The sequence below is a fragment of the Euprymna scolopes genome, chromosome 14, assembly GCF_053919585.1.
Source record: "Euprymna scolopes isolate OS-2025 chromosome 14, ASM5391958v1, whole genome shotgun sequence".
NCBI classification, from domain to species: Eukaryota; Metazoa; Mollusca; class Cephalopoda; order Sepiida; family Sepiolidae; genus Euprymna; species Euprymna scolopes.
In genome coordinates, this window is record NC_136495.1 from 54,098,863 (window position 1) to 54,116,099 (window position 17,237).

Sequence of the window (17,237 nt, forward strand, 5' to 3'; positions counted from 1 at the left end):
AAAAAAACAGAGTTATGCAAAATTTGTGTCGAGAATTGTCTAAAGTTCTGACTTTTTTTTTTTTGGCTTTCACTTTAATAAAAACGTGAATTTATTCAACACAATATGATTCAACTCCAAAAAATAAATAAAAGCTAAGGTGAATTAAGATTAAAGTTAAGGTGTTATTGTGGACCCTCACCCCTTTTAAAAAACCTTGTTAAACTTTGTCATTTAAAGAACATGCAGAAAGCGTTTAATCAACTGAACTCCTTCTAGTACACTGACAAAAAAAAGCTTCAACAAATATTTTTTATTTTATTATACCATATTTAATTTTATTATACCATATTTCTTCAAACTAAAACATAATTACCAAAGTATACTTACGCAAATAGATCTGAAAAGTCTTTGTTAAAGTTTGTGCCATATTTCCATGGAGTACAGGCGCGAACGCAGACCCCACAATTTTTTTTATACCATCCCTATTTAAGTTGAAACATACTTATCAAAGTATTCTTATGTACATCCATATCAAAAACCCTTGTAAACGTTTTTTTTTTTTCATTTTTTATTTCCATACTTTGTGGACCAGGCGCGAATGCAGACCCCACAATTTTAATGAACCACTGTTCTGCCAGATCAAACATACCCATTCCTGATCCTCGATGCATCTTCTATCATTATATGTAATCAGTTTTTTTTAATAGTAAGCCATATAGGAGCCTATTCGTGACCAGACACACACACACACACACACACACACACACACACACACACACACACACAGACGTTCAGCTTTATACATATATATATATATATATATATATATATATATGTATATATATATATTATGTAAAGATACGAAAATAAGTAGATATATAAATCTTTAATAAATACTTTACAAAAGATGCGCCGAAGGTAAAGTGTTCTCGCTTGTTTTCTTTTCCTCATAAAGGAAATGTTTATTTTCCTTAATGTTTCATTGTTAAAGTGTTTTTTATTTAATGTCTGAAGAAAGGCTGTTTTTGTGAAAACTTTCAAACAACATATTGTTTGAATTCGTGGAAATGGTCTTGAAACAATTGTAACTAACAATGAAATACACTTTTTGTTGCAATCAACCCATTTCTTGAAGTCTTGGTTTTTGTTAAAACAGTATATATATATATATATATATATATATATATATATATATATATATATATATATATATATATATATATATATATATATATATATATATGCCCTTAAAAAGATGATTGCAATAATCTCTTTTCTTTTTCACTTTTTTTTTCAGAATCCAAATCTTGCAAAATCAATTACCAGCTCTCACAAAACTTCCGAGAACGTGGATATCTTGCTTCCAAATCTCAGACGTTGGTTTCTCAAACATTATCCAGAGAAGTTTGATCATGCAATGATGATTGTTGGGTATTTAACTTTTTTTTGTGTGTTGAACTTTATATCTTTTTGTTAAACTTCTAGCCATAACTATCCGGCGTTGTCCGGGATGCAGTTATTTTTTTATTTCTACTTGTTTTCAAATGTAGGCAATTCCTATTATGTTTCAGAATTTTTGAGATGAGGATTGAAAATTCGTATTATTTGGACTATTCGGACTACTGTCCTCATCTCAAGTGTTATTTGCACAACGTTTCGATCGATATAACCTCTGACCTTCTTCAGGTGTTATTTTGTCAAACTCAGGAATCTTTCTTTCAAAGTCGAGAATTTCAAATGGAATCCTTTATTTAATCCACTGGAATAACATAATCTCGTTCCATCAGTCATGACTGGATAGAAATCTTAAATAATTCGCAATTGTATTTTAGCGCCCCCTCCCCTACATACACACTTAGAATTAAAGCTTCAACTTCCAGAAGAAGCAGCGCATAAGCTGGGTGACTATCACCTACTAAGCAGACCTAGTATTTTACACAATATGGGAACCAATAATTTTATATATATATATATATATATATATATATATATATATATATATATATATATATATATATATACTAGCAAGGTGACCCGACGTTGCCTGGGATTGAATCATGATCAACTAATATTTCACACTCCTATATTTTTATTGTCATCGAAATTCATGAAATCGCCTGGGGAGGAAGCTTTACATGCGTCCATGCAGTAACTTAAATATATGTTATTCTACATTGCACTCTAGAGAACCTACTGTTTCTTTTATAAAATTATTTTATATAAACTTCTATCCAGTTAACGAAAAAAAACATTAAGGAATTTACGTGCTGGGTTTAAACCTACAGACGATGTCATGCAAAAACAAAAAAAAAAATTTCAAGTCTTATAAAATTCTCTGCAAATAATGAAAAAAAAAATTAAGAAATTTACGTGCAGAGTTTGAATCTACAGACCACGTCATGCAAAAAAACAACAAAAAAAAAAAAACACTATCAACTTACCCACAGTAGAATTTTCACAGCCCGTTGTTCTATCATTGTTGTTAAGTAACGACATGGAAAAAATGGCTTTATTGATGACTGATAAATTAAAATAACGATTTCGATTATCGATTATACAGGGTGGGCCAAAATAAGGGTCCTATTTTTAAAAATTCATAAATTCATGTAAGTTTTAAGAAGTGTTTTTCGGACAAAATTTGTTTTGTTTATTTCAAAAAAATCTTGGAAGGGCCAGTCTACACACACATAAAGTTTGGTGAGTTTAACTTTTATTTTGTGGAAGTTATTCAAATTTAAAGATAGGACCCTGATTTTGGCCCACCCTGTAGGTAATTATCGGGAGTATTCTGAGACAAAACTTGACTAAGATCACTCCCAGACTTATACACTAAAGTTCTGTAAATTTTAAAGAAAATCTGTTCAGCCGTTTCGGAATCTATACGGAATGAACACACACACACACACACACAGACAAAGTTTCATTTATATAATTGTATATATATATATATATATATATATATATATATATATATATGTATAGATAGATAGATAGATAGACAGACAGATAGATAGATAGATAGATAGATACAGTAATCTGTAATAATAAATAGTGATAAGTAGTAATATTATACTTTTAAAAACAAAAAAAAAAAGGCTTAAGGCTCCCAAAATTCATATTAGAATTGGCCACAAGTGTTTGGTAAAATTCAGTTGTAAATTACACACTTCTGTTATACAAGCATGGCAGAGGGCCGAAGGGCATGAAAGTGCGAATCGACCGTACAACTAACACTCAAAGAAGGATGACAAGCACAGCTGATTGGTTAAAGAGGATTGCATCGTGTTTTTTTTTTTTTTTTTTTTTTTACCAAGAAAAAAGTAGAATGTACGGCAGTGGATTCAGGATCAGTTGGAATGAGAACGGACATCTTGTGGGGTTGAAATTATTGCGTTCCTGAGGTAGAATGACGTGCCTCAGGTGCACCGGAGTCATATAGACGAGGTCTGATGGTGGCACTGGAAAAAGTAGCTGGACATCAGTGGACATTAGTACAAGTAGCTAGATGTCACTGGCAACTAGAAACTGGTGGTTGGGAGCTAGGTACGTGCAAAATGAATGCCGATGCTCAAAATGTATAAACATTTTGACTCCTCCCTTTACTTAAAAATTCACCAAAAATCAGAAAATTAACTAATTTTAATGAAATTTTCAGTATTTATCAAATAATGATCACGGAATATAATGAATTTATTACTTTTATTTAAATCTGAGTGAAAATGTATTATTTTGTTTGAATAAAAAATACATTTAGTGAAGAGATGGTTTTTCAGTATTAAAAAAAGCATAAATTAATTTTTGCTTTTTTTTATGAAAATAAAGTAAATTGTAACAAATAAAAAATTTTTTTAATTTTTACAGGAACATTACAAAAAAAGTCCCTAAAATACGTATTAATGAATTTGATATAACTCAAAGAAAAGTTCATCAGATTAAGCATTGTTTATTTAATATTTTCACACAAAAAAAATATAATTGCAAAAAATATTTCTACTTTTTATTTTTCAAATTACAGGTTTCGTGTAATTTTTATATGTAAGATTCTAATTTGTCCTTGTTTGCATGAATGTGAAACTTTCGGCGTAACATAATTTTTATATAATCTTGAAAAATAGAAATAAAAATATTTTAATTTAAAAGCATGAGCATAGAAAAATAATTAAATTTAAAAAAAATGGTTAAAATCATACAAATATTCACGATAGGAATGTACGGATGCACAGCTGAGAAAAAAAAGAAGAAAACCAGCACTTCCTACTTCCCTTTAACTACCTGACGTCATTTTCAGACAACCTTTTGACTGGACTGTCTGAGATTTGGGCTTCCATATAATCCATCTCTAGAGACTTCAGTTTTGTTGACATTCTGCGAAGCGAAAATCTCTCACTTTTGAGAGCTAATTAAGCTATTTTTTGTACAAATAAGGTGTTTTTTTTTTAATTTCATTCAATATCTTAATTGATCCTTACTAATTATCATTGAAATAAATACAGAAGACTAATATTTATCTTGCAAAGAATTTTTACAATGAATTTATTTCACTTCAAAATTTAGCTGAATTGGTTAGCTTGGCATGAAAACATTTTTCATAACTTTTTTTTTTCCATTTGGAAATTAACTTTAATCTTTCAAATACAATCAAAAAGTAGTTGGAAACCTACAAAATAATTTATGATAAACTGTTCCCTGTAAGGTTTGCGTTAAGCAAGCTGGTTTTCCAATCCGACAGCATGTCGCCGTGAACGAATGTAAACACATAATGGCGATTCGCCTGTCCTTTTATAAGGGGGATAACTCCACTTATGCAAAGTCTGAGCGAAAGGGAGATAACTCCTTTCTGGCCTCTACATGCCCCTCCCCCTCGTGACCACAAAAGCAAGTTGTTGTGGTCATCTTTTATGTGGAGAAATACTCGTGCAATTTCCCCCGCATTTGCGGCGACAAACCCCTTGGGGCTCTCGTCCTCCGACTTGACGGTTCCCTTAACGGAGGAGGACTGTATTTTTGGGTATCTCCTCCCGTGGTATCTTCCACTTCCATTTCTTCCTCATGCTCGCTTGGGGATTCCGTGTCGGCGTGTTGTTCCACCTCCATTGCCTCCTCCGGAGGTTGTGCTTGTGAGGTCTCCACATTTATAGGTGGGTTCGGGATTTCTTGTCTGATGTTACGAGGGCCATCCATTACCGGGTGTATTCTGTGGAGAAACCAATGGTTGCGCAATGTCACTCGATTGCTTCCATCGACCTGGACTTGGTACTGTCGGTACCCCTGGGTCTCCACGATTCTCCCCGTCTTTGTCCATCGACGTGGGTGGTTCCTGTCCTGGTTCTGGATCTGGACGTAATCTCCTACCTGGAGTTCCCAGAGTGGGCGACAATGTTGGTTGTAATACTGCTCGTTCCTCATGTGTCTTTTGGCCATTGCCACTTCCCTTAGTTTGCCTATTTCTGTCCACTGTTTTCGAACCTGGTATTTGTCCCGCAGGACAGGAAGGTGGTCTTTAATGACCCGACCATACAGCATCATGGCTGGGGACATGTCCAGATCTTGGACAGGCATGCTCCTATGGGTCAGTAGTGCTCGGGCCGCCCGATCATGGCACAGGCATCCATAACGGTCCGTATTGTCCGCCAGTATACGTCTCGCGGTTTTGACGGCTAACTCTGCGCGGCCATTGCCTTGGGCATAATGCGCTGATGAGGTACGTTTTCGTATGCCGCAATTCCTCAAAAAGGAGTCGTATTCCTGGGATTCAAATGGTGGTCCACCATCCGACGAAATTTCTTCCGGTACGCCGTAGGTACAGAACCAGGTCCTCAAGGTATCGCACACCGTCTTGGCTCTTCCCGACGTCATTAGGGCCACTTCAACCCATCCCGTATACCTGTCTGCGTATACCATAAAGTGTCTACCCTGCATCTGGACGAAGTCAACCACCACTTGTTGGAATGGAAATTCTGGGTCTGCTGGGGACATCAAGGGTTCCCTGGGCTGAGATGGTGCGATTTCATTGCACGTGCGGCACTGGGCTCTTGTTTGCCTGATGTTAGCATCCAACCCTGGCCAGAATAGTCGTTGTCTCGCATTCGCCAGCATTCCGTTCACACCCTGATGAGCGGAGTGAAGAGATTCCAATACCTCTGCGCGGAGTTGTCGAGGTATTAGGATTTTGTTCCCCTTGATGATCACTCCTTCCAGGCAATATAACTCCTCACGCATAGGCCAGAAGACTGAACTATGGTTGGGATATTGTTACGTGACTGGGGGAAGCCATTTTGAATCAGTTCTTTCAAAGTCCTGCATTCTTCGTCTGTGGCTGCCGCAGCCATAATCCTTCCCCATGTGATGGCTCTTAACGTAGTATCATTCTCGTACATAGATGTGAAGGCGGCTTTGACTGCGGTGTCAATGGATTGGTCCTGGTCTCTTGATGGGGTGCCCGCTGGGTACCGAGATGCACAGTCAGGGGCCAAGTTGAGTTTCCCCGGTCGATGTTTTATCTTGAATTTATACATGAGTGACTTTTCCTTGAAGTTTAACAGGCGTGGGTTTTTTATATTCTCCAGGGCTCGGTAAGTGATCCACTGTAATCACCAAGTCTGGGCATCCGAGTATGAACATGCGGCATGATTCCAACCCATAGATCAGAGCCAAGGCTTCACCTTCCACTGGTGCATATCGTGATTCCGCGTCGTTGGTAAAACGGGATCCCGCCAGGATGAGTTTACAATGGCCATCCCCACAACTCATGTTTAATTCCCCCTCACATCTACAGTGCTTTTGAAACAGAAAATACGATATCCCTGTTTTGCTGTAGTCTGTCGCGAGTCCTGTTGCTCTGTTCATTTCGAACGTTTGGATGCCTTTTTCAATTCTTTTCACTATTATTTTTTTCGACTCTTGGAATACCTGTTCCAATGTCTCATCCCAATAAAATTTCCTGTCCTTTGTTTTCAGCAATTCTCGGAATGGGGCCATAACTTCCGCTTGTGAGAATGCATAGGAGACTTGGTTTACGAGTCCGAACCAGGACCTAACCCCAGTAATATTTGTCGGGGTGGGGAAGCTCAGGATGGCTTCAGTCATTCTTCTTGTGGGTTTGACCCCATTCGCTGTTACTTGAAACCCTGCGAACTCCACTTCCATGTCAGCAAAGTGAAACTTGTCTGGGTTAAACACAATCCCTCTATCGGCGCAGTGGTTTATATATTCAATTGTGTGCCAGAATGAGGATTCCATTGAGTTGTCCCACAGGAGACTGTCATCTATACACCGAGTTTTTCGAGCCATGTCCATGGTGATATCATCAAATCGACGGGTGTAGCCATCTCCTGATCCATGGAATCCTTGAGGGGCTCGATAGTACCTGTATCGACCCCATTCAGTGATGAACATGGTGGCGTTTCGTGCAGCTGGAGACAGCGGTAAACTGTGGTAACCGTTCCACACATCGAGTACAGTCTTCCTGGTATGTGCAGGTATTACCGAGACCTGATTGAATGGGGATGAAGTGTGGTGCGTCTCCCTCATGGTCGCCTCGTTCAACTTTTGTAAGTCCACAGTCCGCCTTGGGGATCCATCCTTTTTTGGTGTGACCACCATTCTCGAGCACCAAGTAGTTGGTGTGCCTACCGGTACGGGTTCGATTATCCCCAGTGCCACGTCACGGTCTATATCTTGTTTCACCTTTTCCTTCCAATGATGGGGGACAGGTATTGGTGTGTGGATTGCCGTCGGTGTCGCATCTGGGCGGAATTTTATTTCTAAGGGTTTACCCTTCATTACTTGAAGTGGTTGGTGTGGACAGGTATTGAATGCGCTGGCCTTGAAATGTTCCTTTAGCCATTGCTCCAATTTTTCTCTGTTAATGTCAGTTGGCTCCAATGGGATTGCTGCTGGTTTCTTCGGAGCCGGTGCTCTGCGCGGACACCCGCAAGGGGCTGTCTCTTCTGTTTCCGCTGAGCTGCTTTGCGATAATGATGTAGGAAAATTGGATGGCAATAATTTCAGTTCCTTAAGTGCCGTTTGTGATAAGTAGAGCCCGGATGTGTTGTCAGACACATACACTGCCTGTCGTGTTTCTCTTGATCCCACCTTAATATGTAAAAACAGGACCCCCTTGATGTGTAACTGGCTATTTGTTATACCCCTTATCCGATGGGTAGTTGGAACCAAGTACCCATTTGGGTACCCGAGGAGTCCTTGAATCTCGGGGCCAACAGAGCAAGTTTGGGCTCCTGTGTCCGCGAAGGCTTGGATGGCGTGGGTGCTCACTTTCATCGGCTTCTTTGGCACCCTTCCAAAGGTCGCATGGCACTTGTTCATTACAGTTACCTCTGCTGTAACTGAGGGGGGCGGTTCTGGGGCGCCCACTTGGAACTGTTTCCCATTCCACTCAAGGTGAGGAATGTTTGTCGGTTGTCTCTCATTGTGTCTGTGAGTAGGGGCTTTATCCGTGGTGCAAAACATGAACGACTCCCCGCTTTTTATAGCCTCCGTTTTGGATCTATTAATTTTCCGGCACACCTTTTTAATGTGCCCTACTATTCCACAAAAGTGGTACTTGAGTCCCACTGCTGGGCAATCTTTCCGGTTCATCGATCCACCTCGGTGTGATGTTTTCCGCAACCGTTGCAAGGTTTGGTGTCCCGTGGGGTCGACAGGGCCTTTGCCTCATGCATTTGTTGTACTTGATTCGACCTTTGTACCCCAGACATCGCGAGAGGTTGTGTGGTATCGGAAAAGTGTGGAGTTGCCTCGTCTGTTGCCTCCAGGCAAACCAACCATGAAAACTTCAGATCCAAGGTAGGAAGTGTAGCTGCCTCTGCTAGTACCCTTCTCTGGTGTTCGATATTTCTTAACCCTGCCATCATTTGCCCGGCAACCATGTCGTCTGAGTAATTAACCTGCTGCCGGCAAGTGGGTTCGTTCGGACACTGAATACGAAATTCACAAAATTTCGCCTGGCCACGTAACCTCGATAAAAAATGGGTCACTGACTCACCCTCATTTTGCTTCATGGAGTGAAACGTTTGTCGGTGGACTTCCTTGTGTAAGCCTCAAACGGCCACCAGTCGTATTTGACGAAGAAGGTATTCCTCTGCCGCGTTGTTGAGTCGTTCTGGTCCAACGAGCTCAAACAGTAACCTGTTCATTTCCGGTGTGCATGCTTCTCGCAGTTCGTTTCAAATTGCAGCTGGATTTTCGAGTTTGCACATCTCCTTGTACCGTGACCAGGTGTCTAAAAAGAGTGCCCATTCGCTATCTGTTGAGTCCAGACCTATAGAAGGTCGCTGCATTCTTTTTGTTTGCGGCGTGTTTGCTCGTCCGTGTAAGATGTCCTTCCGTAATTCATTGTTTTCTTTTTGTAACTCGACGTAATAAGAGAATGTTTTCTTGTTCCATAGTGTAACGATATCTTTAGTTCAATGCTGCGATATAAGTATTTCACGTTTTAAAATGACAATATGTTCGTAGCGCCATGTAAGGTTTGCGTTAAGCAAGCTGGTTTTCCAATCCGACAGCGTGTCGCCGTGAACGAATGTAAACACATAATGGCGATTCACCTGTCCTTTTATAAGGGGGATAACTCCACTTATGCAAAGTCTGAGCGAAAGGGAGATAACTCCTTTCTGGCCTCTACATTCCCGTATCTTTATTCTGCCATTTTTGCCCATATCTGGAGTTGCAGGAGTGAGCTGGAGGCTGCAGGAGTAAGCTGGGGAGCCACTGGAGTGAGATGGAAGCACAACATAGTAAGTTGGAAATCTACAAAAAACTAGTCACTAGAAGCTGCAGATCCCTACAGCAACTGGGAACACTAACTTGGATGGTAATGTTCCTAACTCTTGAGCTGAACTGCCGATTTGCTGTGAAAGCCGTTTGTTTCATAGAAAGCTGTTCATGTTATAGTTCTAGCACCGAAAAACAGAGTATTGTAAATAATTTTAAATGGGATTTCTTACATACAAAAATGTTTGTAGCGTTTATTGCATGTGTATATATTATTCTCTGCCCCAAAATAAAAGGTCTGTTATTTTATTTCGTTGCAAAAAATTGACATTTTTTGTGTTTTTTCTTTATTGTTGAAGAAAAAGTTGTTGCTATTTTTTTTGTTTTTTAACCCACATAGTCGCAACATATTTCCAGGAGTATCAAGTTTCGGTCGCCGGCATGTTTACATTCGCTTTGTTCTAATTATAAACAAAAGAACGGTAAAATGAGACAACAACATTCTATTATATTCTCCAAATTTAAAATTAAAGTGATCCTCCTTGCTGATTTTTATTCTTAGGTGATTATTTAAAAATGTATCATATTATCTGTCATGTAAGTTGAACTAAATGATTTCTGAAAATAAATCTAGCTAAGACACAATTCCATTTATTTATCACATAACTCGCTTTTACACTAGAAGTCACTGGAAGGTGTCTAAGGAGTAGGCTAATGATAAGATGGGCAGATACCCTGCGCAAAGATCTCTGTGAACGCAGTCTTCATCTGGACTAAGCCTTGTTACATAGGGTTATCATTGAAGTTATCACTAGGGTTATCATAGAGGGGCACCAAATTGACGTTTGGTGTATAACATAAAAGGGGAGGACCATAATTGTATTTATTGTCATGGAATGATTATTATTAGAATGAAAGGGGATTATGCGTGTCATAAAAGAATTCCGTGTGCGTATGATCGTCTAGTTTCATATGCGGTTGTGTGTGTTCATATCTAATTGTTCATATGATTTTGTGTGTGTATGTTACATGCATTTTCTTCGACATACCTTACTTCATGTGTCGTCGATGTTGATCCATCTGGAATTCATCTTCTCTTGGAGGGAGACTGGTACCTGTTAGACGAAGATTTATCACTCCAAGACGATGAATTGGTTTTATAGTTTTTTATTTACCTTCCAAATGTCGACACAGAATATGGAAGTGAATCTTGCTTGCTTTGAACACGTCAGCGTCCCCCACCCCCAGTGAAGGGGAGGGAACAGCTATTAAGCCGTCCGTCTTCTTCAAAGCCCAAATCCAGTCTCACAGATCTAGCCAACCTGACCACGTCACTCATACGTAATCTGGTCAGCTGACCCTCGGTTCTGATAAACGTGTCTACACTCCACGTTTACTCACCCCTCTCTCTCTCTCTCTCTCTCTCTCTCTCTCTCTCTCTCTCTCTCTCTCAATCCATTCTGTAACAGCCTGTGGTCCTATCAGGCAAAGGCAAAAAGGCAATATTGTGGATACCGTCATAACTCAGCATTAAGAAAAGAAAACTATTCAAGGCTCCATAGTTATTTTTAATCTACATGAGCTCCATAGGTTAATTTTTCAAATTGGTAATATATATTCCCTATATCATGTTTCTGAATTAAATTTTAATCGAGAAATCAGAAATTCAATAAAAAAAAAAAAAATGAAAAAAAAAAATTGTTCCATGAGGAGATATGAGCAATTATTTGAAATGTACTCTGAAATTTGAAATAATCCGAAAATCAATATCCCCAAGATTATAAAAATTGCTAATGCATGTAAATTAAAATTTTTGGGCATTTTGCAGCATAGACAACAAAATAAAAAAAAAGTGATAAAATAAAACAAATATATAACAAATAAATGTTACAAGAAGCAATTTAAGTTACTCTTTATATAAAAGCCAAGTACGTCCAAGGATGGAATACTGTTGCCATATCTGGGCAGGAGCTGCTAAAAACAGCTTATCCTGCCTTGACAGAGTACAAAATAGACTTCGTGGCTTAGTGGGGGATGCCCTTTTCTCTACCTTGCAACCTCTCTCCCACAGAAGAGACGTTGCGAGCCTATCTTTGTTTTATCGTTATTTCCACGGCAGATGCTCGTCTGAACTCCAATCTCTGGCCCCCCCTCGCCAATCTTTCACGAAAAACACCCGTTTAGCTGAATCCACTGTGAGAAATTTCCCCCACTCTTTATCTGTGCCTAAATCAAAACGTAGATTCCATGAACAAAGCTTCTTTATTAGAACTGCACGCCTGTGGAACTCTGTTCCGTCTGCCTGCTTCCCACCGGACTACAACTTGGATGTCTTCAAGTCCAACGTTAACAAATTCCTAATGAACCGCCCCCTTAAGTAAACACTTCATCAAATCTCCACACTAACGTAATGTACTTGCAATAACCCTTATCCCTGAGTGGCTTCCGGGCCTTGATAAGTGGTGATCACTGTGTAAAAAAAAAAAAAAAAAAAAAAAGAAACCTGGATAAGTGTTTAACATTTCAACTTATTGTAAAACGTTCATTTACACAAATAGTGTCGAGTCTTATACACAACATTACATTTTCACGTGATTAGTGATATTTATTGAGTAGAGTTCTACTAGTATATTTTTTTAATTTTCAATTTTAGAGCGATTATCTAGACTCCCCAAATCACCGTTAAATGTTGGCTATTTCTTTCTTGTTCTAACCCAAAACTCGGCAATACTTATGGTTCAAATGAAATAAACGCTTTAAAATAAGTTCAAACACATAAAAAAAACTTATCCAAGTAAACGGACTAGTAACTTATTTTACCTTTATATATATTTGACCACTTTTTCATTTTGTTTTTTATATTGCAAAATGCCCATAGTTTTAATTAATAGAATTAATAGTGAATTTCGTTTGATTAAATTGTTCATGCCAAAGAACTGTACTCTTTAATTTATTTGATGAAAATAGTATAATTGTTTTATTCCAAAAAAACTTTTTAGAAATAATTCAACATAAAACATCAGAATTAACTAAAGGAAAGGAAAAATAAACGACACTAAAGGACCAAGCACTAACCATTAGCTTTTAACGAATAGCAATATTTGAAGTTATTTTTTTTAATTGACGTGAACACTATAATATTTCAATTACAAGTCAAATATGAACAAGTAAAATTATAGGGGAATAAAAGGTGAATCAAATGAGGTATGGGTTGTTTAAACAGTTACATTCAATCTAGCTTAAATTTGCAGTTTTTGAAAAAAATTACAAGTGCGGACTTCTTTTTGGTGACACTGCATATATTTTCAAACAAATATTGGCCAATGCATACGTTATTGTTAGGTCTGGGCTGGAGCATTAGCAACTAATCTCCACCTGTTTGACAGCATCTACTTTATCGTCGCAATGTTGCACCCCTATGCTTATTTTACACTTCAATGGAATGTGTTCCGATCAACCTAATGCATTAGTGCCCAACCCTTAATCTTATTGCGTACAAATAGACGACAGGCAACGCCAGAAAATATCGGATGGTGTACACACACAAACGTTCACAGGAAACATGAGTTGGAACAATTACATTGAGAACATTGCCAGGACCGCTGCGAACAAGATGGGTTCTCTCTACCGTGCTAGAAGCTATTGCCTGAAAGCATCCTATACCTCTATAAGGCCACCATTCACCCATGTATGGAGTATTGTTGTCATATTTGGACTGGTGCATCTGCCACTAGTCTCTCGCTCCTAGACAAGGTTCAAAAGAGAGTTGCCAATCTGATAGGTCCTGAACTGTCAGCTAAATGTCAGCCTCTGTCACATTGACGAAATGTTGCATCCCTCTGCCTGTTCTACAAGTACTTTAATGGTGAATGCTCTGATGAACTGCTAGCACTTGTGCTCCCTCAACATAAATACCCCCGACAAACCCGACAAGTGGCTACATCCCACTCCTTCACAGTAGAGATCCCTAGATGCAAGAGAGCCTTCTACTCCATTAGTTTCTTCCCCAGAAAAGCTAGACTTTGGAATTCCTTTCCAGATCCCTGCTTCCCCGACTGTACTGACATGCAGAAGTTCAAGTACAACGTGAACCGACATCTTGCTGCCCAACTTCCTACACAGTACTCCTTATGCTTATGTCCCTGATAGTAGCCCCCTACAATAAAGTGGCAATATGCCTTGTTTGGGGTGAAAATATAATAAAAAAATTTTAAAAAGTTTGAATTATCAGCTTAAATGCTGTTTGGGTCTCACTTTGGAAATCCGACAATATAACTTTATATGTTAGATGGGAAAACTTCAAAAGATTTGTGATCCAACATGATTTTCTTCCAACCTTCTTCCGGAACATCTTTTCAAACTTGAGAACCTTTATGTCAGACATGTTGTAGATTGTTCTCATTACATCAGTCATGACTGGATAGAAGAGTTAATCTTGTGTTATTCTTACAGTTATTATTGCTTGTCATTTGAAATTCCATATCGGTTCCCAAGATGGACTAAAAGATTGTTTCACAAGATGCACATGAAGAAGGCCGAAGGTTACATCGGACAAAACATGGCTTTTAATCTTGCTTAGGTTGTGGCTTTATTTATTTATTTTAACTAGTACAATTGTCTTTTTGTTTCATTTATTCGTTTTATTTGTTTCTTCTTCAGGGTCAATCTGTTTCACCAAAAGCAACATGAAAACGTGAAACTAGTAACCGGTAAGTTTTTGCAGTTTTATCATGACGAATAGAGGCAGATGAGAACTCAGAATTGTTGAAACATGGAACAATTTTCCTGCATCAGTTGTCGGCTGCTGAAACATTGCATACTTTTAAAACTCTCATGATTCTTGAAATATGCTAAAACTACATTTGATGTCGTTCCTCCATACACATGTACATGCGTATATCATAACTTATATACTTCTCATTTCTCTGACAATTGTACATTATCCAACCGACTGTATATTGTATAAGCTCTTTTGAGTAGTTTTAGAGGTCTGAGCACAATGACTTTATTATTTATAGTAAAATAAGTTTCTAAAAAAAAAATAAATAAATAAATAAAAAATAAATAATAATAATAATAATAATAATAATAATAATAATAATAATAATAACAACAACAATAACAATGACCTTTTGGCTTGGAGCAAAGTGTAGTATCTGTTCTGATACTACACTTCACTATTTCTGTCCTCGGTCAGTGGAGGAGAACTCCTTCTTCACTGAGACAATTTTTATTTTTGCTTCTATCCAGAATGCCACTTTTTGGAGGGCTGGATTTTACCCTATATTAAAAACCGATCTTGTGTCTAACTGTGCCCTCGTGGAGAGACAAGTGAATAGGAACAACAGCAATGACGACGACAACAATAATAATAATAATAATAATAATAATAATAATAATAATAATGGTGGTGTCTACATCAGATGGCATCAAATGAAAAAGTTGGGAAGGGTTCAGGAGAGCTAAGGAAGGAAAGCACTAGCCAGACTTCCACTAGAAGAATGTAGAGAGGACACTTTTTTGCCACCTAAACCGTAAGGAATATCAATGGTCGATGCCAGCAAGAAATAAATGGGAAGCTGTGCTGGTTATTGAGTAAGTTAGAGAGTATTGAACATCTGGAGAGACTTGTTGTCATTCAGACTCGAGGGAACACCACTTGTTAGTGAACGATCATCAGTGATTGCCTGTAAGAACTCCTAGTGAATTAATAATAATAATAATAAATGGTGAAGTTGGTATCAATTGGCGTGACACTAAATTATTGTGGAGGGTTAAGGAAGATGGAAAGGCTGGGGAGAGAAAGCACTAACCAGACCGCCACTGGATAAGTGCAAAAAGGACTGGGCCCTTGGAGGGGCTTGTTACCACTCAAATTCCAGTGAAGATTAATGGTCACTGCTAGTGAAAAGTTAATGACAAGTGACAAGTGGCGAAAGGTTACCAAAAGAAGTGGTGAGTACTGGAAATTTGGGGAGACTTGTTGTCATCCAGACTCCAGGGAACACCACCGGTTGTTGTCACTGAGTAATCTCTGATGATGGCTTGTGTGAGAACTCCTGGTGAGTGAGTAAAATATAAAATATTTAAAGTTGCAAATAATTGAAGGTGGAAAGTTATATGAAATAATGTTGGGCCACATATCTTTTGGATTTTTCGTTATGAGTTCTCACACCGGTCATGGTTAGATATTACTCTCTGATAATAATCGATAAGGTTCCTTGGAGTCTGGGTGACAAGTATCTCCCCAGATTTCCAGTACTGTACGCATCTTTTGCAAATGACTTTGCATTATCGCAACAGCTGGCAATGACCACTGATCTTCATTGATTTGAGTGTCAATAACCCTCTTTAAAGTTCCATTACTCTCTGCACTCTTTAAAGTTCCAGTACTCTCTGCACTCTTTAAAGTTCCAGTACTCTCTGCACTCTTCCAATGGAAGTTTGGTTATTGATCTCCTTGGTCTTTTCATCCTCAATTGATCATGACTATTTTGTGTAGTATCAGCCAAGACTAAAACCCTTGGGGCAGGGTGGGGGACTATATAAGATTCCTGCAGTTTCAGTTCTCTTGGGTTCATGCAGTGTTATATCCATTATTTTGTTTTACCTCCTTTGCAATTTCCATGTGGTTGGTCATGTGCGTTTGTAGTTTATGTGTGTTGGTTGCCGCATTCGAGGATTTTCTCTAAAGTTTCAGCTGTTTTGATCATTACTGTTCATTTTATAGTATTAATCTTTCCTTTGTTTCCAATTTCTCCTAGTTTTTTTTTTTCCAGGTTTTTCAAGACGCTTCCTAATGCTTCTACAATTACTAGAATTACAATGACTTTCTTCATATTTCATATTCTTTTCTATTCTCTGGCAAGTTCTGTATATTTAATTTATTTTTCTGTTTCTTTGATCTTTATCCTGTGGTTTGCTGCGTGGCAAAATTTACAATTTGGCAATTATTATTATTGGCTCACACAGGCGCTTCCACACAAGATCTCTCCTTGAAACCAATCTGTAGCGTTCCCTGGAAGCTGAGTGACAACAAGTTTCCTCGGATTTCCAGTACTCTCCACATCTTTTGATAACATTTGCAAATAAATTTGCATTATCGCAACAGCTGCTTACCATTGATTTCTCATTGGCAGCGGCCAATGGTCTCCACTGATATTTGAGTGACAACAAGCCTCCCCAAGTTCCCAGTTCTCTTCTCACTTGTCCAGCAGAGGTCTGGTCATCACTTTCTCTCCTCAGTCTTTCTATCATTCTACCGTCTTACCTGTGCTGTACATGTGTTGTGGTTTCCAGATTATAAATTATTCGATTAAGAGATTCTGTTTTATCAAAGAGGAGGATAAAAGGTGATAATATACTACGAACATTAAATTAGTATATAGATATGCTCATTTAACGTGCATAGTATGCTGTCAATTTCTATCCTCCTTTTTAATAAATAGGATCTCCTGATCACCAAGATGCAATATAAAAAATTTTGCACGGAGAGAAATGATATAAATATGATACCATGGATA

General features: G+C 38.2%; 1 protein-coding gene across 1 annotated transcript in view; it reads left to right on the forward strand.

Annotated features, from left to right (window-relative positions):
• Nucleotides 1-17,237, forward strand: part of LOC145293015 (uncharacterized) — a 125,075-nt gene that overhangs the window by 43,241 nt on the left and 64,597 nt on the right. The window contains exons 8-9 of the mRNA XM_080139291.1: nt 1,280-1,413; nt 14,374-14,423. Coding sequence (XP_079995417.1) covers nt 1,280-1,413; nt 14,374-14,423 — 184 coding nt within the window. The remainder of the gene's footprint in view (nt 1-1,279; nt 1,414-14,373; nt 14,424-17,237) is intronic.